This window comes from Falco naumanni, chromosome 7, assembly GCF_017639655.2.
Source record: "Falco naumanni isolate bFalNau1 chromosome 7, bFalNau1.pat, whole genome shotgun sequence".
NCBI classification, from domain to species: Eukaryota; Metazoa; Chordata; class Aves; order Falconiformes; family Falconidae; genus Falco; species Falco naumanni.
In genome coordinates this window covers 64,151,781-64,179,537 of record NC_054060.1, presented here as the reverse complement: position 1 = coordinate 64,179,537, position 27,757 = coordinate 64,151,781, and the positions used below count along the sequence as shown (strand labels likewise).

Sequence of the window (27,757 nt, the reverse complement as noted above, 5' to 3'; positions counted from 1 at the left end):
AATTTGTATTGCACTCCAAATAATACAGCTTAACTCCTTTTTAGATAAAGCCTTTCCCTGTTACAATAAAGTTCTCTCTCAGTGGTATTACAGAAAAGGACCAAACAACAGAGGACAGATTTATTCCACACATTGGGTGTTCTTGCCTACTTCATAAGATGCAGCCTGCATCTGCCAGAGTCTGTCATACTAGCTTGGCCAAATGTGTAATTGCATCACTTAGAGGCACTTTCTTCACGATAGGTAACCAGAGAAAGTCTGTCGCTTCTAGGATTACTTCTCAACCTTTTTTCCTTCTACTGAAGCCTGATGGACACCTAGGCACATTCCCAATAAAAGTTTTCAGAAGCGGATTAATTTCAGAGTGCCTACATAGAATATCTTGAGTTGAAAGGGACCCAAAAGGATGACCAAGTCCAAATCCCTGCTCCTCACAGGACAACCTAAAACTAAGTTATATGACTAAGAGTATTGTCCAGACACTCCTTGAACTCTGACAGGGTCGGTGCTGTGACCAGCTCCTTGAGGAACCTGTTCCAGTGACCGACTACCCTCTCAGTGAAGCATCTTTTCCTAATGTCCAGTCTGAACTTCCCCTGACACAGCTCCATTCCATTTCCTCATATCCTATCAGTAGTCACTAGAAAGAGGGGATCAGCTCCCTCCGCTGCTCCCTTGAGGAAGTTGTGGACTGCAATGAGGTTACCCCTCAGCCTTCTGTTCTCCAAGCTGAACAAGCCAAGTGACCTCAGCTGCTCCTCATAATTCTTGCTCTCAAGACCCTTCATCATCTTAATTGTCCTCCTTCTCTACATAAACCACTGTTTTTAGTGAAGAGAAGATTACAGTCAGGCTCATCACCTATACCAGACTCGGAATCATCCTTCTGCTCTGAAGTCAGAAATGCTAGTAAGGCCATATTCAAGGCTAACATCAAAGAGCAGGAATCTTGGTGCAAGTTGGGCTACTTTTATAATCCTAATCATACAGGGTAAATACATCATCAACCATAAAGGGGAAAGCTCTTCAACCCAGTGTGTGAAATCATAGTGAGCAAAGAGGTTAACATCCCAATAACCACCTTTGGCCATCATTTAGCTTCCCTTATGCCACTGAGGAACAGAAGAGTAGATAATGCTGCTGCTACTTCTTCAACAATCTTAGTGGCCAAATTAAGAAAATGGACTAGCAGGTAGATCAAAATAAAAGCCAGCTGACTTCATAGATACACCGATACATAAGGTGAAGGAGAAAGAACATGTCTCCTGCCTTCATTAGCCCAACTTCTGATTTCAAGGTCCTAAACTCCAACAACTTCAGTCCCAAGCAAACGAGCAGACAAGAATAACCTGCTGTTCCTGACTTCCATGTTCTCATCTATCTGCTAAAGACCTTAACATGACTACAAGAACCAATGACAGCAGAAGATGGAATGCGAAGCCATGATTGATTCAGACCTCGATAACACAAGTCCACTGATGATAAATTGACGATGATGGTCATTTCATTATGGCTGGTTTGGGGAAAGTTAATGCTTCCCAGATCTGCTCAAGCACCCTGAGAAAGTAAACTGCTATTTTATATAAAGTAAAATGCTACCAAGCGGAGAACAGTTTCCTAAAGAAACCAGAAAGCTCCTGCAGCAACAGGGATCCTGACTCTTTTGCTGAGATCTGGGTGCTAAATCATCAGCAATCAAATACCATTCAGAACTATCAAGTGATAAGCAAGGAAAACAGTGTATGATAGACCCCTACTCCTACAGGCTCTATCACTAGAAGACCTATGTCTTGAACTAGTTTTACCCTTCAGGCTCAACTGACAGTTGTGTTAAATTCTGAAGATCTAGTTATATTACAAAATCTACCTGGGCACACTGGATCATCAAAAGACCTGTCCTGAAAGGCACAGGGTTCCTGAATCTGGTGCCAGAGGACTCCAAGGACAACCTTTTTCAGATTCAAAATAGCATCTTTACATACTGGCTTTAAAGCAAAGCCTGACAGTAAGGGTATAAAAATAGAATGGATTAAGCTTTGCAAAAAAAGATAAGCGGAGGGAATACCTGTTCTGCTTTTCCTTGACAGGTCACCTATGAAACCAGAAAAAGATATAGGGTCTGTGTATAGTACATGTATGGCTGACCTAAGTCTCCAAGTAGGGACTCACCTATACTCATGTCAAGCAACTCTGCATAGAAATTCCTTAATAATCTCAAATTTTTAGTGTCCTGCAAAATTCATTATGGAGCAGGCCAGCACTGTTCAATACTACAAAAGGCTACCATTCCCCAAAACAGGTCAGTTGCTGCTACTAAGAAAATTAAATGCTTATGAAGAACAGCACCACAGATGGTTGAGAACTGGTGATTACATACAAATGAAGACTTTTTTTAAGGATTTAGCTCCAGGTCAGCGCCACTCAAGTAGTACAATAGTTTGTTTGCTCTATACCATCTTAATGTAGATGCGAGTAGAAACATAAACCTGACCAATTCAGCTTTAGGACACAGGAGCAGCTAAGTAAGAAACTCGTTGCTTTGGTGGGATCAACGCGTCTACTATATCCTATCCTAACCTACCTTCTTGATTGCAAAAGAGCTCAACAGTGTCATGGCTGGGTGGACCAGAGCTGGGAATGAAGCAGGGGGACATAAATCTATTGCTTCTTCAGGCTCATGTTTCAGTGAGTACAGAAAATGGTGCTACACTGGATGCTGGCAAAAATACGTGCTGCACCCATTTCAACCCCTACTAAACAACGCTAGTTTTTCAGACTGTCTGACAGCAGGCCTCATTGCCTTTTTTAACCTACCCAGAAGTGCTTACTCCAGGAGCGAGAACTCCATCTTTAATCAGCTCAGGTATATGTATTCCCATCATCTCTCCTGCTCCCACACTGAGATGTCATGTCCCTCCAAGTCAATGCAAAATCCAGCTTCTCTTAAATAAGGCTCCAGAGGCAACCAACTCCTGAGCTGGTGACCAGCTTCAGGACAACACAGTGGTTCAGAGTCCTGCAGCATGCCCTTCTCTGGAGCTCCTGGTTAAGGCAATTTTTACTTGCAGCTTAATTTTACATGAGGAATTATTAGCTAACCATAAAGAACAAAATAGAGGCTTGAGATCACATTGATAATAACAATGCATGAACAAGGCTGCAACAAATCACGTAGTACTTACACTACTTTCTGCAATGCACTTCAGAGGAACAAGACTTCTGAGCATCCCAAATCCTCTGAGAGCTGATTATTACTAGAATGCAGCAGCTCACATGACATGGTCAAAAGGAGAATCACTACAATCTTTCCACAAGTTGTCAGCAGCACTCCACTTTGACATTAGAAAAAGAATCATCCTGACCTACAGCTCATTTTCTAGTCAAGCATGGGTAGATGGAACCATACAGACTGTTTCACTAGTCTTATTTTAAAACATGAAGCAGCCATAAATGGAGTATCTTCCCTTAAATCTAGAAAACAAGTATACAACAAAAATACATTTACTTGGGAAAGGAATGAAGGACCACAACAGCGCTAAACTGTTAGAGGAATAAAGCGGGCAACCTAATCTAGACAAATAAGTACTTGTGATTTAATTTTTATCTAGGTGGCCATTATGCTGAAGTTCTACTTCCTAGAACAGCATTACAAAGACCAGAGTAGAATACACACTAAGTTAGTTACATTTTTCTAGAAGCTTTCCAAGCAAGGCCTCTGTATCTGAGTCTCAGATACAGGTTTGTGAAATCTGAGATAGTGATCATTTGAAAAGTTTCTCAGGACACACATGCAGTTTCATTGTTCACAGCCCAGAATTAAAAAAAAACCAAAACACCACACACCACCACCAAAAAACAAAAAGTACAATGGGTCTTGGGAACCTATGCGTGCTGCCTTGAAATCTTCATTCCCATTTTTCTCCATCATGTTAACAACTATGAATTCAGCCACTCTGAACATTTCCAGCTAGAAAAAAAAAAACCTGTCTTTTTTTACAACAGAGTTAGAAGTAGCACAACCAGAAAGTGTCAGAACAAGACACACAGATTAAAAATGAGCCGTACAGCACAACACGGGCAGTTCAAATCCTTGGGACAAGGACCATCACTTAATTGTGGGGGAAGGTGGCAGAAAGTATTGAACTCTGGAAATGCCTCAGGCTCCCTAGGGAAGCAGTATGGCTCCTACTTAAGCTCTTTTTCCTGGGAAGCTCTTAATTTATGTTTACACTGAAATAAATGGAACAAAACAGTTTATTTGTGGGGGAGCATCTGAGAGGGTGGTTAGTGCAGCCCTGGGGAGGCAGCAGGAAGTGGAATAACCTCAGAGCCAGGCCCAGCAGAAAGTACATGAGGAACGTTAGTTTCCACATACACAGCTCAGAGGCATCTAGAGGCACAACTGAAGGAGGAAAAGGGAGAAGCCAAAAAAAAAGCAGTTAAAAGGTTTTGGTGTGCCTTTTTTTTTTTTCCAATCCAGTTGTTGATATTTCTAGAGTATCTAATAAACTGCTACTTCACTAAAACTATTATCTAACTCATAAATCCCCATGTATGCCAAGGTTCTCCACTTGAACAAAGGCATCAGAGTCAGTCAGGAGAAGCTAAGGCCAGAGAGGCAGCTAGTTTGGCAGGTCACTAAACAAGACATCAGCCATGGCTCCTACTTGATTCTTGATTTTCTCATCACCCCAAATATCCAAAGACGACAGCCTTTACGGTAGTTTGAGTATTGATAACTCTGCAGCTTTCAAGTGCAATACAAGGGCCATACAAATGGACCTACCTACACAGCTAGTTTAAATATTAAGTCCCAATACCTAAACACAGGATAGCTTAAGCCAAGCTTGATCTTTAGTTTAAGCGCTGAATGAGACTAATTCTAGACTCATCTCCCCTGCCCTGAGACTCCATCTTCGTGTATATATCCACATGAGCAAAAGGCAGCTAAAGAGCAGGAGGAGGCCTCTTTAGGAAAGATTGGGAAGCAGCCACTGGAAAGCAGGAGAAGGCACACTGTGGTACCAGCCACTGCTTTCTGGACCTCATCCCAGCAACTGCTGCCAGCCAGTTCTCAAATCCTTTTGCCAGCACATAGCTCTGCATCAAGCTTCTGCCAGAAGCAGGCTTTGACGCCACCATGCGGTACTCTCGCACAAGCACAAGCCCAGAAGCATGTACCACCACCGGTCCTTCCAAGCGCGGCATTTGCACTTTCGTCCCCAGTCCTCAGGCGCATATAGAGCAATAACTCAGAACTACACTGGGCTAGATGGATCAACAGATAACATTAAGTGCTCTAAAGGGATGCTTAATAATCCACATCCATCCTTTGCAAGGGCACTAGTGGGTCAGTAACTTGAACTTCCCAGCACTTCCCCAGTTCCCTTTCAAGTCCCTTTTCATCATCCCATTTTCTAGCATGAGATTCTGATGAATGACGCTGGCAGAGGGACAACCGAGATTCAATGTCCCCTGCCCTCACAGAGATCTATACTGAGAAAAGAACCAGCATCCAGCCTCCTTGCAATAGGCAGCACATGCTTCTCTGTAGCATCAGATGCCTCATCCCTGGAAGTGTTCAAGGGCAGGCTAGATGTGGCTTTGAGCAACCTCGTCTAGTGGAAGGTGTCCCTGCCCATGGCAGGGAGGGTGGAACTATATGATCATTAAGGTCCCTTCCAACCCAAACCACTCCAAGATTCTATGAAAGCTGAAAATTTCAAACAGTACTTGAGTCAATCAACAAAGATGCCCTCAGTGTCTTACCAAAGCAGCTGCCACGATGTGAAAGAAAGGTTTTACAAGCTGTGGCAATGGCCAGCTCAGCAGAAACTACAGTCTTGATAATCAGGTCCTCCACGCTGGCCATCAGTGCTGCAAGAAGGGAGGAAGAAGGAGAAAAAAAAAAAATAGATTGTGAAGTAGCACACAATATCGAGAAAAGCATGAGAGTATGCATATGGACAGATACCTTTGTGAATCAAAGCACATGAGAGCCTATGGATGATAAAGCAATGATATTTAGAAATCCATGCAAGCATAAGCATATAGATACATGCATAAGTATCCTAGTGCAAAAATACTCACAAATGGGAATGACAGAAGTGAGTATATGTACAGTGCAAGTAAGCAGAAACATGTGGCAAGCACATCAGCACAAGTCAGCTGGAGCCCGATCATTGCCCACTCAGAGTATTAGGAAGGATTAAAGAAGAGTGGGTTAGTGAGATAAGCCCTTAAACTACAGAGAATAAGCCACAGCCACAGAGATACAGAAATTTTTCTTGTGGACTTTAAGAGATAACTGTTCTGTGATGTTGCACCTTCCTCTAAAGCAGCTGTTCCCATACCATGATTCACAAATCATTTCAAAATGATATGAATGGTGACAACTTCCAGTCCTGCTGACCTACAGATAATCTGCAGTTTCAGTAATAAAGCTCTCTCCAACTCCTGTATGAGACTGTAAACAGAGCTCAGGACCACAAATCCGAGCTGACAGAGCAAAAGGCAAGAAAGATCCACATTAGATGTAGACCTGGATTCTACACTGGGCTTGGAACAAGTCATGCAACAGAAAGAACACCACACTTAGTTTCTATTTTCAAGTATAATTAATAAAGTGAGAGGAGGAGGAAATGAACAAACACTAGAATCCTAGTCTGAAAAGTTAGCAGGGATGATAGGACAGCCTTCCTCACCCCTCAAAGGGAGCACAAGCAAACACCCAAGACCTCCAGAAAACCCACACAAACATTTGGTAATCCCTGTCCCAAAGAACATCTAGTACCAACCACTTGACTAAAGAGTCCGATTTAGGCCTACAATTACTATTTCTTATGTTCAGATAATGACATGCAGGAACCTGAATAATTACAGAGGAGCATGCAAGCAAATTCAGATGTGAATTTCTGTGCCAGAAGAAAACTAAGTGGAAGCAACTCAGCATGGGAATATCTAAGTGTATATAAACATCCCAGAGCACAAAAATCTTGCCAGCCCAGACAAGGCCAACACTTTCCAGCCAGCATTCTGCCTCCCTATGACCAGAACCAGATGCATCAGAGAAAGGTGCAAGAAGCCTTGTAATGGATAGTTAGAGAAACCTGCTTGCCTTGCTCAGCAGTTTACTTAATAATTAGGAGTGCAGTTTTATACTTCAGGTTCGCGTGTGGTGTGGAAATGTGTTGATATAAATAATTACGTGTGCACAGCTTACTGAGAACACATGGTGCATGTGACTGGACATCCATGCACACGTATGATGGGGAAAAGGTCTACTCCATCTGAAAGCCAGATTCAAACCCCTTCCTCCAATGTCTAAGTGTTCCCTCACAACATTTGCAATATGGACATAGCTGCTATCAGTAGTGTTACTGATGCCTCAGTATCACAGGTAATTTATCCCTTAAAGGATATACCTGGATTGCGCTCTGCAGATGCATTTATTCCCAGCCGACCTGGCAAAGGTGTGGAAGAGGGAGCTATTTTATATGGAACACAGACTGAAATGAAAACACCCAGCAAAAACCTGAGCCATGGAAAGATGACACCACATCCAAGAGTCATTCAAACTGGCACAGCTCTCCAGAGGTTGGTCACTCATCAGACTGAACAGGCCATGGGAGCAGTAGAGGGAGGGAAGCTTTTAGAAGGAATGGAATGACCTTAAGAAACGGGAAATGTAGGTAAAATATTAAGAAACACACCCTGAGAATGTCTCAGAATACTATTTGCAAAAGGGAAGGGGTAGGCCTCATCTCTGGGGATAGGACTCATCTCTGGGGATAGAGAATGAAAGCCACAGCTTTAGTGAGCAAGCTGTAAGGAACAATGAATGCTTCCCTCCACCCTGCTCTGGTGCTAAATGGGACTCACTGGGGCTCTTCCCTGACTTCTTAGGATTCACGCTAGTGAGATGATTAAGATCCAACAAAGGAATAAAACAACAAGATCTGTACTGACCTGCAGTGTCTCTCCCCTCTTGTTTTAAGTACCTCAGCATTGCACTCATGCTCCACTTGTTTCCATAATCCTCTACTTCAGGATCATCACAGCTAAAAACAAATGAAAGCAGCAGGTTGACACCACTGGCCTACCTCTATGGATTTGCACCAGCCTTAGACCAACTTAGGTAAATTGACCCAACCTCTAGAGATCAAGTTCCAGTTTCCAGCCAAGTACCTGACGTAATCTCCACTCTTCTTGTTGACGCTGTAATTGGTCAGATGCATGAACTGGTTTTTAATGTTCTTGGATGCCTGGTCATACCTCACTGTTGCGAATCTGTAAAGAGGGATAAAGATTCACAGTATTTCTTGAACAAGTGACATGCTTGTAATTATGACCTACTACACAGACGACTCAACAATAACAGCTAGGAGATAATGCATGTAATGAGACTCCATCAAATGCAACCTCTCCTCACAAGAAATAGTTTATTCTCAAGGGCCACATCCAGGTGCATTTAGTCTCTTTTTCAGTGTCTTGGAACAGAGAGCTCCATTTGTTCTCCTGGGAGTTCTCACAGCCTAACAGTGTCCACATCGTGGTAGGCACATTTTTTTCTCAACTGCTTAGATTTGTGGTCCTCAGGCATTCTGGCAAAACAGGCCACTTTGCTTTAGACAAATCAGTGTCACGGTCACTTCGATTTCGCAATAGGACCCACCACAAATACGTTAAGATCCATCGGTCCTGGGAAAGGAACACATTCAGAGCAATCATATACAATATGCATACCACAGTCAATACTTCCTGAAGTCTCATACAAGCACAGCTCAGTTCTTACATACTCCAAGGATGCTTTCGGAAAGGCTGAGGGTGGGAACAGATTTCTAATGCCACCAACTACACAGCCTACAACTGCCAATCCTCCTTCTCAAGAGGCATCCAGGAAAACAGGTACAACCTGCAGGCCAGATCAGTTTGTCCAACAAGGCAGCATCTGCTGCACTGTCCTGTCATTCTCAGGGACTACAAAGCCCTTCCATATCTCAAAAACGTCACTTAATTGTGTACAAGGAAAGAGACTGTAGGGAAGATCACAATCAGGAGCAAGACACTCTTACATGCTTATCTAGTCTCCATATGAACCCTGTTACAGCCAACAATACCACAGTTAAATCAGCCTGTTTATTATGGAAACAGTGGTAACCTCCTGATTAAAAGGCATTACCTGTCCTGTAACCACGTACCCCATCACCACTCCCTTAGCCATACACTACCATCACAAATGTTTGTGTTGAAATGAATCAAAGAATTGATCCAACTGAGAAACAGCCCAGTGTTTTGGTCTGTAAGGTGTCTGAGGGATTTTGGTGGTGGCGGTGTTGTCTTGGGAAGAGGCAGAGGGAACAGGATGTGAGAGGTAAAAAGGGGTGCATAAGGATAAAGGCAGATCAGCTCCCTGATCCAGCTACAAAGTTGTAACTTGATAAAAGCTTTTTCTTTTCCTCCTTTCCCCCTCTTCAGCAGCCACACAGACTTAAGCTACGTCTAACTCTATTTCCTCAGCTATCTGCCTTTATCTTACTTGCATAGTACTGGCACAAGAGCATCCTGCACAGCAAGCCATCTACAACCAGCCTTTTTTGCTAAGTTATTTATCAAATCAGATCATTTCACTGCATGGGTCCAGAAATGCTTGTGGTGGCACAATACAATGGACACAAGCCCCTGAATGAGCACAGGAATACAGCGCAAAATTGCACTGAAGCCATTTAAACAGTACTCTTATCAATAGCACACCTCTTTGAGAAGAGGTTGAATGAATGCTGAAACAATACAAGCTTCTGGGGGAAGCAAAGTAGCTTCCTGCAACCAGGTGTTAGTACAGTTGACCATGCTACTCCTCCATTCCAATTTGCACTGTGCAGTCAGGGAAACTGATCATATACCTGTTCCAGGAAAGGAAAAGGTCAACATGAGAATGGGAACAGCAGCCAGGAAAGGTGCAGGACTGTTTCTCTTGATAGCCATGCCAATTTAAGATGCTTAAAATTACATCTTATGCAAAAGTTGCTTTCTAAAGATGTAGCTGCGTGATCAGCCTTTGTCAATCAAAGGATGCACAGCAGCTGAAAGCTCATTACCTGCTTGGTTGCATACTCAAGCCACTCTAGTTGATCTGCTCCACAAATTACATAGCCACAGGCAAGTCAGAACACTTCATAGATTTGACTAAACACCCACTTGAGCAAATATAGAAAGATTAACTTCCAATCAGATGCAGGTACACCCTCCTGCAGCCGTAACATAGGAGAGAGTTATAATGCAGAGTCAGGACAGGAAGAGGGCAGCGCCTCCGTTTTAAGAGCAGGCCACAAAACAACTTTTAGAAATTATCAAACATTAAGCAGACAATACTACTATTTGTGGTGATATTTGAAAAATCTTACATCCAGACAAGGACACGCCATCAAGCTAAATACGATATAATAGAATAGTTCCAGATGGAAAGGACCCACAATGACCACGCAGTCCACATGCAATCATTTTCTTATTCTGCCTGTAATCAAATCCTGTTTTGAAATATATTTTAGGTCTCAGACTTCGGAGAAAAAGAAAACAAAAAACCAAGGGCAGAATCCAGGGCATCTGGTTGGCAGAATGACCAGTACGAGCCACTGCTAACCACCACAGCTTGTAACAACAAGCATGTTCTATCTAGTTCAAAACCAAAGTCAACAAGAGAAAACACACTTTCTTCTTCACTCTGACCATCCTCCCATACCACAATAGCTTAAGATGCTAATGTCTCGAAAGAGATGAAGGGGATTAAAAAAGGGTAAAGGGAAGTCAGACATACACTATCCTAAGAAGCTCTGGCAAGAGGGAAAGAAAGTACCAAGGAGAGCAGGGTTAGTTGCAAGAAGAGGCGAGTAGATTTGGGTGAAGCCTGAAAGAAGGAAAAGGGCAGCAATGCTCAAGAAAAACGGAAGAGAGAGAGGGAGGGGAATTTGGGACATCTGGCAATGAAGTTAAAGTCCAGAAAAGAATGCATCCCCAATTTGCTTTATGAACAGTCATCTCTCTTCATCCTTCCCCTATTATTTTCCATAGTTCAGAAGCTGAACTATACAAGGACATCTAACAAGTTACACACAAAAAAAAATCCTTCCTTTAAAAGAACTGCCAAAAAAAAAAAAACAAATCTCATTTTTCAGTGAAAACGGAGCCACTACTGCCCTCACTTGGTAGCCATTTTGAGAAATATTTCTCTCTCCACAAGAACTGTACCAACAAATCCATGAAGATGCTCATCAGATTAAAGCTACCCTTAAATATCCAGGTGGGAGCAGGAAAAAAAAACCAACTCCATGATGTAACTAACTCTAAGTAGCAAGGTTAAAAAAAGTAAAAAAGATTTTGCAACGTATTTTTCTGAGCTTTAACTACATATGAAGTCAGAGCAGTTGGCAACAGAAAAGAGTTTGGAAGTTTGGATTCCCTTTCCACATATTTCCACAGCTTAAAGTATTTGAATTTCTTCTCAGTTTAACTATAAGTTTCCTGGATTTAGCACTTGTGTTTTGAAAATCGTGACAACAGCCCTATATATTTTGTTCTTAATTATGACTATCATCTCCACCTTAACGATAATTTACTGGCAGTGTACTGAAAACATTTGTTGATCATATACTTTCAGCTAGATCCTGGAAGATACTGAGCACAAGCAGCAAGCTATTTCACAAAGTCATGGCTCCCGCAATACTTTGAAGTACAGGGCAATTAAGTTCACCATGCCTATCAGCTTCTTATTGTTTTTAATTATGCACATAATCAGAAATATGAGGATATAAACCCCTGGCAGATGTAGACAATACTTCCAAGCAACAGTATTTCTCTACTTTGCAAATGCTTTCATTAGCTTTCTTCTACAGAGACCATCCTTAATTATTAGGTGGTCTAAGCTCCATGCCCATAGAATTTACATTTCCATGGCAACTGATTATTCAGAAGGATTTCAATGTGCTCTACACCTCTCAGTACATAAACCTTTTCTTCTACTGGGATGCTGTCATCTTAAGGGATATCACAGGCCTGTTCAGCAATGCATCAAAAAAATACAAAACATTAAATGATTCAAATCTACTATCAAAAGGCCCCAAGCTTTAAACAACAGAATTGAGTGCCAGCTTTATATATCCTCCAAGACCTGGTTAGACAGTCTTACTAGCCTCATGCTAAGTTCAAGTCTGCAAATGGAAAATCCAAGTTATTTCTAGAGCCTCTATCAATAGCCTCTGGATGTCAGAATGGTGACAGATCCAAGTACAATGCTCGCAATAGCCCACACCCCTTACACTTGTTTTTCACACTTGCTTGGGATGGAAGAGCGTTACTACCACTGAAATACCAGTTACAATTACCTTCAGTACTATATAGTTCTACAGCTTTTCATACTGTATTTCACTGTATCTTTCTTCCACGGTAGTAACAAGGCCACTCATCCAGCATACTACTTCTCCCCAGGAAAGAGAAGAGATCTGCATGCTACAGAATGCCTTTCTTCAACAAAAATTTACAGGCTATTTTGAGAGAGACCTAAGGTCATAGGAACAAGCCTTACAGTAAGAGTGGAAAGTAGGAAAACTTAAACGCTTGTAAAATACTCTGACCTCAGGTTAACACCTAGAAAAAAAAAAATCTTACAGTCTTCTAGATGATTATTTCATTTTGGGAGCCCCTTCTTTCCTGATTCCCGGCCACTTACCATAATAGAATAAATAAAGGCCAAGATCCTAAAAGCAATTTAGGAACTATATGGTAAGGTGGCACAGAAAATAAAGGGTGAGCCTGTTGTTTTCTCCCTAACACAATTTACCACAAGCACATGCCGCAACATTCTGCACGAGATATTTTCCTAAGCACTAAAGGCTTCATGCCCAGGTATCTCATATTGCTATAATCCAGCCAAAGAGTGATGAAGGCACAAATAACTGAGGCCAGGTCATCATCTGCCAGGACAGGACTGTTTCCTAGCCAAAGCATTACTTGTGGATGCTGCTATGTGGGAACCTGCAATCAGCCAGGAATCCAAGAGTACTCCTAAACTGGGGGCTGGACTGTCCACACGCAGAGGTGCATCTTCAGCCAAAGGAGACTATTTTATCAAGTGAAACTCTTCAAAACACCATTTCCTGCTCACTAACGCCACCTCTTCCTTGCTCGGCTTCAAACAACTCTTGTTTTCCCCCACTGTGATCTGATCCTGTCCAAGTTCTAGACTACTCCATAGGCCTTGCAATGCAGAGACCCAACACACTTAGCACTGCCACACATCGCTGGTAGTTAAATTTGTGTGGTCTGAATGGTTAAACAATTGGATCCACATTGCTTTGAATTCTTCCAGAGAATTTTTCTGTAGGACTTATCAAGTAGAAAAAAAATATCTAGCAACAGGTGAAATTTTCCACCTCAGAAAAGGTTTCCTACTCTTTGGTGCATTCTTCTCACCACAACTCACCTAAACCAAGCAGTTCTTGTTACCAATGTGAAATATCATAGAGGTAACCAAGAAAGGAACGGATGTCTGTTCTGTATCCACCATTAGAAGGTTATCAACTATGTTTTGGTCTAAATTCAGATTTGCTTTCTCCATTAACACAGGTTCTAACCACAAGTTTTCAAACTTGGATTTCTCCTGTGTTGACTGAATTCTCTGTCACCTGCCAATGAAATTGAGAGGTGGAGGGGAGGCAGGCAGAAGGTGCAGAAGGAATGGTCCCCTAACACAGTATTAACCTGGGTCACCTCTGTGATATGTATTACACAGAGATAATAGAGCTCATAGCAGCAAGGACATAGGAAGCACCTTCCCCTGTCTTCATGTTACATACTGCTTGGATCTTCACTTTCATTCACTTGTTTCCCTGGCCTTACTGTACTCCCATTCTCTCAAAGATCGTCCCCTTCTAATGAATCTTGTCCTTTTAAAATCTGAGGAAAGAGATAAATTAAGGAAATCAAGGACACCTACTAACATGATTAGATTTCAAATCTAATCATGATCAAATAGATTAGATTCCAAAAGCATCTAAACAGAAGTATCTCAGGAAAGCTTCTACCCCAAAAATACAGTTGGAAATAGGAAAGGTTAAACCAAGGTTGACTGTGCACTGTTCAGTTTCCACACAAAACTGCTGCCAGCAACGCAGCCCCCCGGGCAGAAGTAGCAGCAATCATATTGTGAACAGCCCTTGGCAGCCTTCCTCCCGTTCACTGCAGCTCCTCCTTCCTCTGCAGGACAGAGGAGATGCCCTTCATTTCTGAATTCAAAACTTAGAATAGAGAAATTACACTCATACATTCAACTGTTTCAACACATCTGCCCATACCTTAGCTGGTCACAGCCAAGTCACACAGACACAGCAGCTCGGACAAAGGCAACAACCAGTTCCCTTTACCAGGAACTACACACCACTACAGAGCTCACCTTCAACAACAGCACATTTGCCTTCCCTCCATACTTTCTCTTGGATCAGACAGGGGCAAAGAGCATTCAAAAGCAATCAGTAGAGTGGCAGTAGTGGCAGCAGGATCAGAAAGTCAAAGGAGAAATCCTTAATAATCCCTTCAGACTCCAGAAGTACTCTCAGCCTCTAGACTAACAGTATATCACCTAGAGGCATCCAAGCTCTCTGCCTCCCTGTCATGCTTCAGACCTCCCCTCTTAAAAAATCACCTTTGACATTCCGATACAACAGATTACTGCCCTCCCTCCCCATCTTGTAACAGTTCACTATAAGCCTAATAGGCAAGCTTAAGCTTCACCTTCAATAGGCCACCTACTCCACAAGTGACATGCAGCACTTTTCCCCGTTGACCTAACAATCTACAAAACACATCACAGAGCCCACACTTATCTCTAGAAATCCCCAAAATCCACCACACCATGCCAAACGTTGATCTGCCCTTAACGCATGTTCCCCACACTGCCTTAACTCAAACAACTCACCCTTTTACTGCCACACATTCAAACAGAACACTACTCAAGAGGTTGTACACCACTTATCCCCAGCATTATTTCAGGAAACAAATTGACCACAAGGTAAAGTTTGTCATATGCAAGACATTTTGGAGATACGTAAACTGGATCATTAAATATTTACATAAGATGTTACATGGTTTTGCATGAAACTTGGTAGCTCTGGAATGCTTATTTGAGACATCTAGCCAGGGCCTGGGAAAGGAGGAGGAGAAAAGACCCTGGAGTGGGAAAAAGGAAAGAATAGTTAATCCTTTTTTTCTCAAACAAGTACTACAGAAAAAGCACACATTATGATAGTCTTTTCCATGACTGCACACAGAGCTCCTGCTTAAATGTCCTAGAAATAACCAGTGTAGTGTTTCTATAAGCACGTTCCTCACATTTTAAGCTTGGAGTCACTTTCTCAGTCCCTCATCCCTCTTCCCTCCCCTCCACACATGTTAGGCTTTGGCTTCACTGACAGTCTATTAGCTGCCGATTTGTTTATGAAACTAAGGCCACAGAGAGAGTTGTTTGCACCACTCAATTCTCTTTCTGGTTCCCATGAACTACTGTTAAAATCAGGATGAAAATACACAAGATGCCCTAAGGGAATTGTTCTATGGACTAGAACTGGTAGAGGAGAACTACAGATACTTCCATTTTAACATTATCAAGGTCAGGACTCCAAAATACCACCTGCGACCCAGTTCCCTTGCAGTACAGGACAGAAAACAGAAGTCTTGAAACCATCACAATCCCACTATCTCCAACATGAGTATTTTCCACAGCATCCACCTGGTATGTCAGCTAGCAACTGAGCATGAATAGGAGCCAAAGCTTGTAAGTGATTTACTAAACATAAAAAAAAGTTTTGGTGATATCTCTTATGATGGCAGTTTCTCTAACCAAAGCTGGATAAAATTATTCAAACAGTTCTATGTTAAAGAACAAGATCCAGGAGCAGTTTTACCAGATGTCTCCAGCAACAGGAAAAAAAAAATATTTTCCTTTTTCATCTTCTCATCACAGATTTGTAAGTTTTCAGCTCATGCACTGCCATTAACAGTGTTTTGAACCTGCGATGCGTAAGAAAAGACCATGAAGGTGATCAAACACTAGCACATGCTGCCCATAGAAGTTGTAAAGTCTCCTTCCAGGAGATACTCAAAAGCAGTCTGAACACAGTCCCAGGCAACTAGCTCTGGCCCTGCTTGAGCAGGGGGGTCCGGACTGGGTGACCTCCAGAGGTCCCTTCCAATCCCAGCCACTCTGCGATTCAGTGAACCTCTTCTGTTCTGTTTCTCACAGTACAGACTGTCACCAAGAGTTGCCCAGCCTCCCTGATTCTTTAGGACACCCATCATGTCTGCTAAGTGCAACAGGAGTGTCATGTAGTTATACCCAGAGACCCACTGTGCCTGGGCAGACCACCCTCTGCTACCCAAACAGATTCAGAGGACAGGGACAGGGCTGGGGGCGTGTAGTTTGAAGTACATGGAAGATAGGGAGGGGGGAATCTATAGAAGATATCAAAAATGATTTTGCTAGTTAGTCTTTAGCTACCTTTCCTTCAGGATTTCCTAAAACATGCCCTCAAGAAGACAGGTTGCTGAAGGCAGCAAGACACTTTTTACTGGACAACAGTGACATGCTATGTCAATATTGTAACTACACCCCTACAAGGTATACAAATAGTGCTCAAGGAGCCATTTTTCCCACTCCTTTTTTTTAACAACTCTTGCAACCAAAAGAGGAGATTTGATGATGCTCAACAGAAGTAGGTTATTCAAAATGAAACCCCTGTCCAAGGGCCCTAAGGGCCACTCCTACACCACAGACAAGTGTCTAGCTACCTGACACAGGAACAAGATTTAATACAGGGCATCAAGGGGCCTGACATATATAGTAAAAAATATTTTAAAATGCTTATATTACATATATATGAAAATACATATAGTAGGCTTCCTTGCAACCCTCAAACAGTAGCAGGCTGAAGCCAAATGATCCCATTTTACAGAAGACAATTCAAAGGAAAAACCACATGGTCTAAAAATCAGGTGTCTCTATAGGCAGTAAATGTCTATTAAAAGACATATATGGATAAACAGAGAGATCTGTCCCCTCAGTGACTCTGATCCTGCTTATCTTAATTAAGAAGCATGAAAGCAGCAGAGAGTCTCCCGGCTCGCTACACTACCCACTCGCCAAAAGTCCATTAGTGAAAAAGACAGTGAAGAATACTGCTCCGCAGCTTCTGCCGAGGCGATTCCCACCGGAGCGGCCGCAGCCGGAGCCCGGTGTCGGTGCAGACGCCAGTCACGCTCCCTCTGTAGCGGAGGCCGGCCAGGCAGGGGGACAGGGCAGCTGCGGCCCAGCCGGCTCTGGCCTAAGCGCAGCCTGTGAGGTAATGTGAATTCCTTGGCTCCAAGCGAGCACCTGAATTCTTTGGAAACCACAGGAATCCAGCAGAGAAAAGGTAAATATCCCAGCGGAGCCAGGGCTAATTAGGAGGCCAGGCTTACAGAAGGAGGGGTCGATGTGAGGTGAGGGGGTGAGCTCAGGCAGCCCCGCCATTGTGGCATCTCCCCTGTCCCTCTGGAAAGCCTCCCCCAGCGGTGGGTCGCTGGGGCCTTGGCAAGAACATTTGCGTTTCAGCTCAGTTTTGCCTTTTTTTCTTTTTTTTTTTAAATCCATTTTTCAAATTCAGTGTAAACCTGACCATGAAACCTGCTGGGCTAGGCCCCTTCTGTTCAGGCTCAGAAATAAGGCTGCCTAAACATCCAGATTTAGTAGACTATAGAGAATTCTCCCTAAAACAAGGAGCCATTTCATTATGAATTCCCCACAGTGTGTGTCCAGTCTCCATTACGTACGCAGGCACCAAACAAGATAGATCCACTAGGCTCCTTTCGGTCCTACAAGGAGGGACACAGGAAGGAAAGTTTGGAAAAAAAAGAGAAGCATCTCAAGCTGTCAGAACGGGGAAGGCTCACGAACAGCAGAGGCTGTCCCGGGCCCCATTTCCTCTTCAGCAGTACTTCAGACACAAGTCAGGCTTGTTATTCTCTCCTTGCATGGATGCCCTTGCAAAAACCAGCATAATCCACCAATTCAACAGCTGGCTGTAACAGCAGCCATGGGACCTCCACGTAACTGGCTTGGTGAGTCACTTTCAAAAGCATTGCAAAGTCTGTTAATAAACTACGGGTTTAATTACAATGTACCTTTTATTCATAATAGGATATAAAAGGCATGCCAATATAGTCCATCACATATTTTGCAACTCTCAGATAAAACTACGTAGATTTTTAACATACGATCAGATGACTGAGTTACACACTTTAAGCAAACCTGGACCAAGCTTGCCAAGACCATCTCGTTCTCCAAACCTTTACCTTCAATGCAAAGGTCCCAGCTACAGTTCTCTTAGCTGTAAATCACAAATAGCCAATCTAGACAATAACTTCCCTCTCCAGCACCAACTTACTTAATAGCTGCCAATTTAACAGATGTACAGCAGCATGCTTTGTCTACTTTTTTTTTTTTAAGAGTATGTACTAGAAAAGTGTTTGACAACACATTTTTCAATGCAACAGACAAGGATCTTCAGTCACCCAGTGCTGCTTTATGCCTTAAGCACAGCTTCAGTCTTGTTTCAAGCCTCAAGAGAGAGGAAAAACCCTGCTCCACTCCCTCCAAACAGATCACTGAATATGCCCAAATGAATCTATTAGCAACATTCCTTCTAGAGGTGGACCAGGCCCAAAATATGCAACAGAAGGTTTGACGGTCTGAGGGAGGCGAGACCAGAAAAGTACTGTTGTAATGAAAGATGAAAACATAGAGCACATTCACTGATACCTTTCTTGTTAACTCTCAAGAAGTCTGATACCTCGCTCTGCTGACCTAAGGCTCTGTCCCTACTAAATTCAGCTTATTCCATGGGGAGTAGGGTGGAAATAACTACAAAATGAACCTACTCAACATCAGCACTTCTTAAGTTGTACTCAATATGCTTTTAGGGGGTAAGCAAAAAAAAAAAGCTTTGATGTCAGTTATGTGCCTTAAAAATTGCATTAGAAGAATGAAAAAAAAAACACCCAAACCCCCCCCCCCCCAACTTTGGCCAGGGCAGCACAAATCAAGCAACAACAGGTAAAGGCTTTTCTTGTTTTGTGGGGTATTTAGTTTTGGTTGAGTGGTTTTTTTTGTTTTGTTTTTGTTTTTACACACATCTCTGGGTACATACCCTTTACATCTTCCTCAAAGGAAACTTTTTGTTCACTCTTCCACATAGAAAGCAAAACACAGGTTGCACATGCTGGATCCATAATCCCTTTCTTCTCCTCAGCACTGAAACTTCAAATTCTACTCTAGATCATGTCATGACAAGTCTAGCTGTGCCAAGAGAAACCAGGCCTAAGGAAGTATCTAGTCAAACATCACAAATGTGTGTTATACCAGATCTGTTCCTTTTAAAGTTGATTACATCTTATGGTTTCCTGAAAGCACTCCTTTCCTGGTAGAGGTCACCAACTTCACTGAACAACCAGCTTTCTCTTCTACTTGGAATATGCAAAGCATAATACTGGAAGGGAACATTACCTTTCAGACAGACTAAGAAAAAGGGAAAAAAGAAAATTAAGAGAACATGAAAGAGGTCACCCTGACCACAGTTCAAAGATTACCTACCTTCAGAAAGCAAATTCAAAACATGGAAGTCACCATAGTGCACCACAAGCAATAGCGGAGGTCCCGAAAACAGATTCTTTTGTTCTGCTCGTGGGTTTCCTCTTAGATTGCTTCAATATCACCTTTGATTCCAGGTCCTGATCTTACCTCCCAGTCTCTGCTACAAATTGCTTCCACTCTTAAGCAGTGTGGGGTTTTTTTTCTTAAATGAAGAGTAAAAGATCTTCTACTCCCAAAGGTTAAAGCATTTCCCTCTCCCTGCACAGCTAAGTTTTGTCCCAGCTTTAAACCAAAGCATTACACTGTGTGAGGCAATAAAAGGGTCTCTTCCAGCACTTAACTCACACTATTTAAATGGATGGCAAAAAAGCTAAATACGAAGCCAGAATCCAGTAGCTCCAGGTTCCTTACCTCTCTCAGACTGAAGCTGCAAATCCAGGGTATGGGAAAAATCCAAATCGCCAACGCTAAAGACCACTAGTGCCATCTGGAGGCCATACAGAACAGCCCACCGAAAGTTTTCCGTCAACCTCTGCTCACGCGGGAGTGTTGTCACAGAATGGTCGAGGTTGGAAGGCACCTCTGGAGATCTTGTCAACCCCTTGCTCAAGCAGATTCACCTACAGCAGACTTCACAGTGTCGCATCCAGGCAGGTTTTGAACGTCTCCAGGGAAGGAGACTCGACGATCTCTCTGGGCAGCCTGTTCCTGGGCTCTGTCACCCTCGGAGTACAGGAGGTTCTCCCCATATTCAGAAGGAACTTCCCGAGTTGCACTTTGTGCCCGTTGCCCCTTGTCACTGGGCACCACTGAAAAGAGCCTGGCCCCATCCTCTTGGCGCTCACCCTTAAAGATACTTGTATTCATTGATAAGATCCCCTCTCAGTCTTCTCTTCTCCAGGCTAAACAGACCCAACTCTCTCAGTCTTTCCTCAAAAGGGAGATATTTCAGTCCCCTCATCATCTTTGTAGCCCTCCACTGGACCCCATCCAGTACTTCTCTGTCCCTGTTGAACTGGGGAGCCCAGCACTGGGCCCAGCACTCCAGATGCACCTCCCCAGGGCAGAGCAGAGGGGCAGGATCACCTCCCTCGACCTGCTGGCCACGGTCCTCCTAATGCCCCCCAGGGTCCCACTGGCCTTCTTGGCCACCAGGGCACACTGCTGGCTCGTGGGCAACTTGCTGCCCACCAGAGCTCCCAGGTCCTTCTCCGCAGAGCTGCCCCCCAGCAGGTCCCCCCCAGCCCGTACTGGTGCACGGGGTTGTCCCTCCCCAGGGGCAGGACCCTGCACTGGCCTCTGCTGAACTCCATCAGGTCCCTCTCCGCCCAGCTCTCCAGCCTGCCCAGGTCTCGCTGAATGGCAACGCAGCCTCTGGGGTACCAGCCGCTCCTTCCAGTTCTGTATCATCAGCAAACTGGCTGAGGGCACCCTCTGCCCCTTCATCCAGGCCACTGATGAGTGAGTTGAATGAGACTGGACCCAGTACAGACTCCTGGGGATCACTGCCAGTTAGATGCCTCCAGCTAGACTGCGCTGCTGACCCTCTGAAAAGGGTCGCCCTCTGAGCTCTGCTATTCAGCCACTTTGCAATCCACCTCACTGTCCATCCACACTTCCTGAGCTTGCACCTGAAGGAATAACCCTGTTCAACAGTACGGGCTGGGTGGATAGAAAGCAGCTCCGCACAACAGATAAGCAGTCCTGGTGGACAAGTTGAACACAAATTAGCAGTTTGCCTTTGCCACCACGAAGGCTAACCATGTGCCAGGCTGTATCAGCAAGAGTGTAGCCAGTAGGTTGAGGGAAGTGAACAGTACCTCTTATTTGTGAGTGCTTGGCAAACACTGGGCACACATCTAGAACATCGTGTCCACTATGAACCCTCCCTGTACAAGCATTGACTAATAGGTGCAAGTCCAGCAGAGAGCTATTAAAATGGGCTGAAAAACACAGTGTGCAATGAGAAGCTGGGTAGGAAACAATTGTTTTGCTAAGAATAGAACTGAACTGCTGTGTTCAACTCCTTAATGCATGGCTATAAAGACAGAGCCAGACTTTTTTCAAAGGCAAACAGCAGAAAGACAAGGGGCAAGTCTAACTACAGCCAGGGAAATTCTCATTAGATATAAGAAATACACACATTCACAGTAAGAGTGGTCTAATGTTGGAACAGGTTGTCAGGAAAGACTATGGAATCTCCATTCCTGGAAGATATTCAAAACTTTACAGTATAAGGCCATAAAGCACCTGCCCAAACTTTTAAGAAAGTCTTGAGAAGAAGGTTAGACTAAAAACCTCCAGACTTCCCTTCCCACTTAAATAATTAGATGAGTTTGTCTTAAGGGATTCACTAGAACTGTCCGACCAGTGTGTTTCAGTCAAAAGAATACACCTATTTCCTTCCTCATTTCCTTCCCTAGACCTAGAATTGTTAAAAGAAAAAGAAAGCGTGCACTTCCGCACATACACTCTCCCCTCCAAGCAAAACATGTTACTGTACAGCCAGAGAAAAACGCTGTCTATCATGGAAATAGCACACCTGCCCCCAGAGTAGAACACTTTTCTCTTACACAGCTAGATATTTCTAGAAGTAAACTCTTTTGTTGAAGAGGATCAGCAGAACCACCCTTAAGAAATTAATGATGGTGCAAATCCTATTTTGGAGGCCTGCTGTGCACTGCCCATTTTCAGAACATCCTAGCAATCTCCTCATGTATTCACAATCGATGATCTTGTTTTCCCTCTTCACTTTCCAATAACATGCAATATTAGCAACTAATAATTTTATTGCCAATTTCCAAGAGAAAGTCTTGCATGCCAGGCATGTTTAACACTCCTTTTCTAAAGTGAATATAGTTGTTTTCCACTGACCAAGATGAGCTACCTTCTCCTGCCCTGTTTTAGGGAAACAATTTGTTCACATTACCTTTGCAGATGGAGGCACACCACAACACACCTGAAAGGGATCTGTTAAACAATTTAAAGGACAATTTTTCTTGTATTAATATATCTTTTTGGATTCATTATCTGCTCTTGATAAAGATAAGCTGGATTCAGTATCTGTATAATGCAAAGCTGTGCAGCTTGAACCCCAGAGATACTCTTTCTGGGTGTGTCAGATGGGCTTCTAAGACATATTCAGCATTGTCTAAAACTGTTGCAGAAAACGGTCCTATGGTGCAGTCTTCTCAAACACCACTACAGTTAAGTTTCTGATCTGTTGGAAATTCAGTGATTATTTTAAATGTATTAGTTACTATAGAAAGGTATTTAGCTGAACGTCTGTGATGAAGAGAAACAGGTATTTTTAGTAGACAAGTGTTCCTCCTGGGAATCTTAAGTATCTTTCAAGACTTACGTGCAAAAGAAAACTGACACCTTGCAGGGTAAGAACAGTGAACTAGTCTAAACCCACTTGATACTGTGGAAAATAAAAATACTGACCTGAAATTTAGAAGAGCAGATGAAAGTATTAACATAAAGGCCAACACACCCAACAACAGGTCTCCCAACTGCTTTTTTCTTGCGGATTAAACAGTAATTTAGTAAGTCTAGGTTCCCTTCTCCTTGGGAGGATGGAAAAGGGGCACAAAGGCACCAGAAGTCCAAAGAGATTTCAAGAACATGAACTTGAGAATGAACACACCAATGATGGCGTGTGGTCATTGAAGCCTTAAGAGTTGAAAACTTGCTTTATTTATTACATATGTAATAAAGTGCCTCACTAAAGATCTTATAATCTATATAATGAAAACTGATGGGACACAGCACGATGAAGTATCATATATTTCAACTGCAGAACTCCCTAACTGGCACTTCCCTCATTTGTCATTGTGTCAGGAGGCAAGCCAAGACATCTTTGGTTCACCAAGTGCAGTACACTGAGAAATAAGAAACCTCCCCTACCTGGCCAATCCTTCCTCGTAGAGATAGATGACAAGTGGATCATAGGATGTAACCAGAACATAGAGGCGCACATCGAATTTGAAATCTGGAATACAGTTGTCATGAGTCAGTGACTGCAAATATCTTTCAGACATCATATCCAGTTGAGGAATTACAGCAGACCCTGAGAGCAATAAACTGTTATCTGCTGCTGATGTAGGTGCTTGAAGCTTTCATGGTTGAAAAGCTTCCAGATTTTAAGGAATTCTCTAATTACATTTTTCAGGTACTAGAAGATGATAGACCACTCCATCATTCAACTAAATTCCTGCAAAGGTTGCAGAGATCCTCAGGTCTGGGGTTGGGGGAAGAGAAAAGCAATTCCTATGCACACTCACCATCTATGAGCAGGGGGTTGCTGATGTAACGAGAAACCAGGATGTTGTCTTCCAGGACAATCTGGTTTGGCTACAGAAAAACAGAGAATCCAAGAGTGAAAAAATAGGAGGCTTAAAGAATAAGAAGAATACTAGATCAAACCCACCATTTCTTCCAGCCTTTCCCTCCTAAAGCAACTCTGTAGCAACAACTATGTCTGGGGAGGGAAGAAACAAACACAAAATGAAAAAACACTGTCAGTCACAACATATTTAAGGTAATTATACCCTAACCAGAAGCCTGGGAATTATTACATTACCAAAAAACCTGCCCATTGAATCTTCCAGTTAAGTGCTCCTTAGAGTAGAATACAGACTTAACAGCCACATGGCAATGATGTAAGAAAATAGGCAGGAAAAAACCACATCTAAAGAAGTGACTGGCATTCTGTTTGCTTCTCAAATTTTTAACCAAAACACATGGAGTAGGGGTTTAGAAGACACTGAAAGGAGTCTGTAAGTATCGTTGGTGAGGAAGTCACAAGTGCAGAAAATGACTCCTCAACTTGTGATCTTTATAGCTAGATCCTGGGCTGGTAGCCAACTTTTTTGCCTACACTGAGTAAGCACCACACCTTCTACTGAGGTTCAGTTCACAGCAGTGGCTACTGTACCAGGAAGACGCTATTCTTGTAGGTCAGAACAAAAAGCTCTATCTGTGACAAAGCAGCTCTATCTATGACAAATACACATCACAAAGTCATGGGATCTGTTGAAAAAGCCTTTACTTTTTGCTGCATGCAAGCCTCTCTCTTGTAACCAGTTCTAACTACTCATACAAACAGTTTCTTGCAAAACATTTTCTTGCCTTCAGTTTGAAAAAGAGCCAAGAGAACCAGTCATCCTGCCTTTATTTAATTTTGCATGTATTCAGCCACATCACCAGCATCGTGAGCAGGAAGCCTAGGCATATAAAGTGCATATATGCAATGTGAGGGAACAACCTCAACGTCCCTCAGCACATCACACAAAAGCGACAGCCTGTTTTATTATGGATCAAAGAAATTCAAAGGTTTGCCATTTTGTTGCGGGTTTTGTTGTTTTTAAACACTTCTGTAATGAGATTCTAGAAGACACTCCCTTAATGGCATCACACTGAAGGAAAGTGAAGTCTTTGGGCCAAACTAGCTAAAGTGTTTCTGGAACAGATATACACAAAGGGAGATTGGTCCCAGAAGGGTCTTTTCCCCAGTTCATGGCCAACTGCCACATAAGCCTGAGCTCGTTCCTCTCTTTCAAGCAAAGAAAAAGCTGAGTGCAGCTCTGGAAATACTTACCTCATACACTTGGCGAATTTCTCCCTTATTTTATGGGAAATGATCCAAGTAGAGAACAGATGAGGCAGCATGACCCCTTCAGTGCAGGGGAGGCTAAAGGGGTTTGAGTGAGTGAAAACAAAATGACTCACCAGTCAGTTTTGCTGCTGAGAATATTTATTGGAATCTTCTCATGTGTTTGGCTCCTGCCCAGATGTATTTGTTACCTATGACAACCTAACTCCCTGTGAAGCCCAAAAAGGGCAAAAGACACTATAAGCAGCACACTGAATACAAGAATCAACCCCATTACACTTCAGTAAGGGCACACTGGCATTTAGATAACAGCTCTGTGATGGATATACATCCTAACGCATCACATAAGGTTTCATTTTAACTGGCCTTTTCAAGGGGGAAGAGGGAGACAAGACTGTTTGAGGACTGTTTAGGTCACATGGTGAAACAACTGAAGAAAGTTCTGGGAACCTTCCCAAAGCAGGCCTACTGTCAGCCACAAGGACAGCATGAGGCAGCACAGCTTCCCAAACTGTCTCAGGGAGCACGAACGTGCTCCTAATAAGCTGACTTGAAAGCAGGTTGCAAGATAAGCACAGCATACAAAGAAATAGATTGCTTTTGTTACACAGCATAGGCCCAAGCAGGCCTTGTTGAACTGCTCACCAACATATGGTTGAAATCCAGAGCAGGGCCAGTGCCTGGTTAATATTTTCATGCCCCTTGCCTAGAAGCTGGCATAGTTTTGCAGACAGCGTTACTGAAGAGCAGTCCTTTTGCTGAACACTTACACTGTTTATCAGGTAGACACCTCGACCCCTGGAAGAGGCTACGGGCTTCACTATCCATGGGCCTCGGTCCTTAGAATAGGTATCTGGTTAGAAGAAAACAGCAGAAGTCTGAAATATCTTCAGTTTTGCTTGTTTACAGAAGAGCAGGAATCAAGAACGCTGCCTACCATAAAGGCTTTAGAGAGCTTCACAAGGAGATCAAAGTCTACTTGTTTGATATCCTATTTTACCCCCTGGGACTCACAGCAATTATTATGGCCCCTCCCTGAAGCCCCTCCTGCTGCTCCAATAGATCCATTTCTCTGCCCTGTGCCTCCTTTTGGTACTTCTGTCTTTAGTGCTCCCAGGCATTAGTCAACAATATTGTGAAATTGATCATCAACAAAACTGCGCACACAAAAAAAGCTCAATTCTGGAGCCTTAAGCCCACATCAGTTTCTTAAGGACTTAGGTAGGCATCAAGTAAACAGCAGAGTAGAAGCTATATACAGAAACAATGTGGGCTTTTTCTACTGTCCTTCCAGCTTCCTCTAATTTTGTCGTTTTAACCATTGGCACAATCAACAGGCTAGGATATTAGAAGTAATTCCCTTCCCCCCCCTCCAGTTATTTTGCTTTAGGTCTGGGCATCATCAGCCCAGACTTACTGCAGAAGTCCTGGTACTCCGTTGGGAGGATAAAGGTCTGAGGTAAGATATGGAACGTCTTGAATCCATGGGCCAACTGCATACGACTGACGTTCTTGTATAGTCTGTCCTTCCGTGTCAGTTCATATGACCTGAAGCCCCAAAACAAGAGACTGCATGTATTTTTTCCCCACATAAAAACACACCACATTACAGCAACCCTTCATCCTAGTTACTAAAGCACCTGAAGCCCTATCAGATGTCTAAACCCTAACCTGCAACTACTCTCCAGTTTTACTGTCTCTGTACTATGGCCGTACCGATACCCATCCTCACTTGTAGCACCTATTCCAATTCCCATTACAGACCAAACCACAGCAAACTTACAATGTTTGTAAACTTTAGCAGGTGACACATCACTATCTCTAACTAAGAACCCAAAGCCCCAAATAAAGAAAAAAAAAATTGTATTTGGGCTACAGAGAAGCACTTAACTCACACACTATCTCCCCAAAACACCAAAGACTGTTTAGAATGAAGACTGCATGTAGCACAGGCCCAGTGCATTGGGACTTTACAGTATCATGTATACTCTATTTTTTTTTTTTTAAAGCTATCTATGTTCATATTTTTGCAAACCATCACAAAGATGCTTAGAAAAACACGATATCAAGGCCTTACCTAGGGAAATGATTGACTTTCTGAATATCCGTAAGGGAACGCAGCAAGTAGGGCTTCAAGTGTGATCCTGTCCACATGAGATTATAATCGCTGCTATTAGGGTGCACCTAAAAAGCAACATAAAAACCCCACACAAAAGCATGGAACTAACGAAAAGCACCACTTATCCTACAGATCATGACCTTTTGTTTATGCGACCAAAGCAATCCTAGTTTAAGACAATCTCTCCTACCCATCTCTAATATTAGGACAACTCTAGCCAGGCTCCTGTTCTAAGCTACTGCACAGCAGTACTGGGAAATAACCATGTCATATTCTTCTAAACAAACTTGCTGGTTTGTTCTTTTTATAGACTGTTTAAACCCAATTTGTAAAGTGTTTCAGATTTCTC

General features: G+C 43.0%; 1 protein-coding gene across 6 annotated transcripts in view; it reads right to left on the bottom strand.

Moving 5' to 3' along the window:
• TTLL5 (tubulin tyrosine ligase like 5) overlaps positions 1–27,757 on the bottom strand; it is a 136,710-nt gene that overhangs the window by 103,012 nt on the left and 5,941 nt on the right. For 5 of the 6 annotated variants that reach the window (XR_005828831.1, XM_040600419.1, XM_040600420.1 and 2 more), the window contains 8 exons: positions 27,367–27,473; positions 26,707–26,837; positions 26,060–26,142; positions 23,959–24,028; positions 23,582–23,666; positions 8,188–8,289; positions 7,969–8,060; positions 5,770–5,877 (listed from right to left, as the gene is read on the bottom strand). Coding sequence is in view for 5 of the 6 variants with exons in the window: in XM_040600419.1 (XP_040456353.1) it covers positions 5,770–5,877; positions 7,969–8,060; positions 8,188–8,289; positions 23,582–23,666; positions 23,959–24,028; positions 26,060–26,142; positions 26,707–26,837; positions 27,367–27,473 (778 nt within the window). In the remaining variant the exon portion in view is untranslated. The remainder of the gene's footprint in view (positions 1–5,769; positions 5,878–7,968; positions 8,061–8,187; positions 8,290–23,581; positions 23,667–23,958; positions 24,029–26,059; positions 26,143–26,706; positions 26,838–27,366; positions 27,474–27,757) is intronic. The other variant, XM_040600421.1, reaches the window with a different exon arrangement.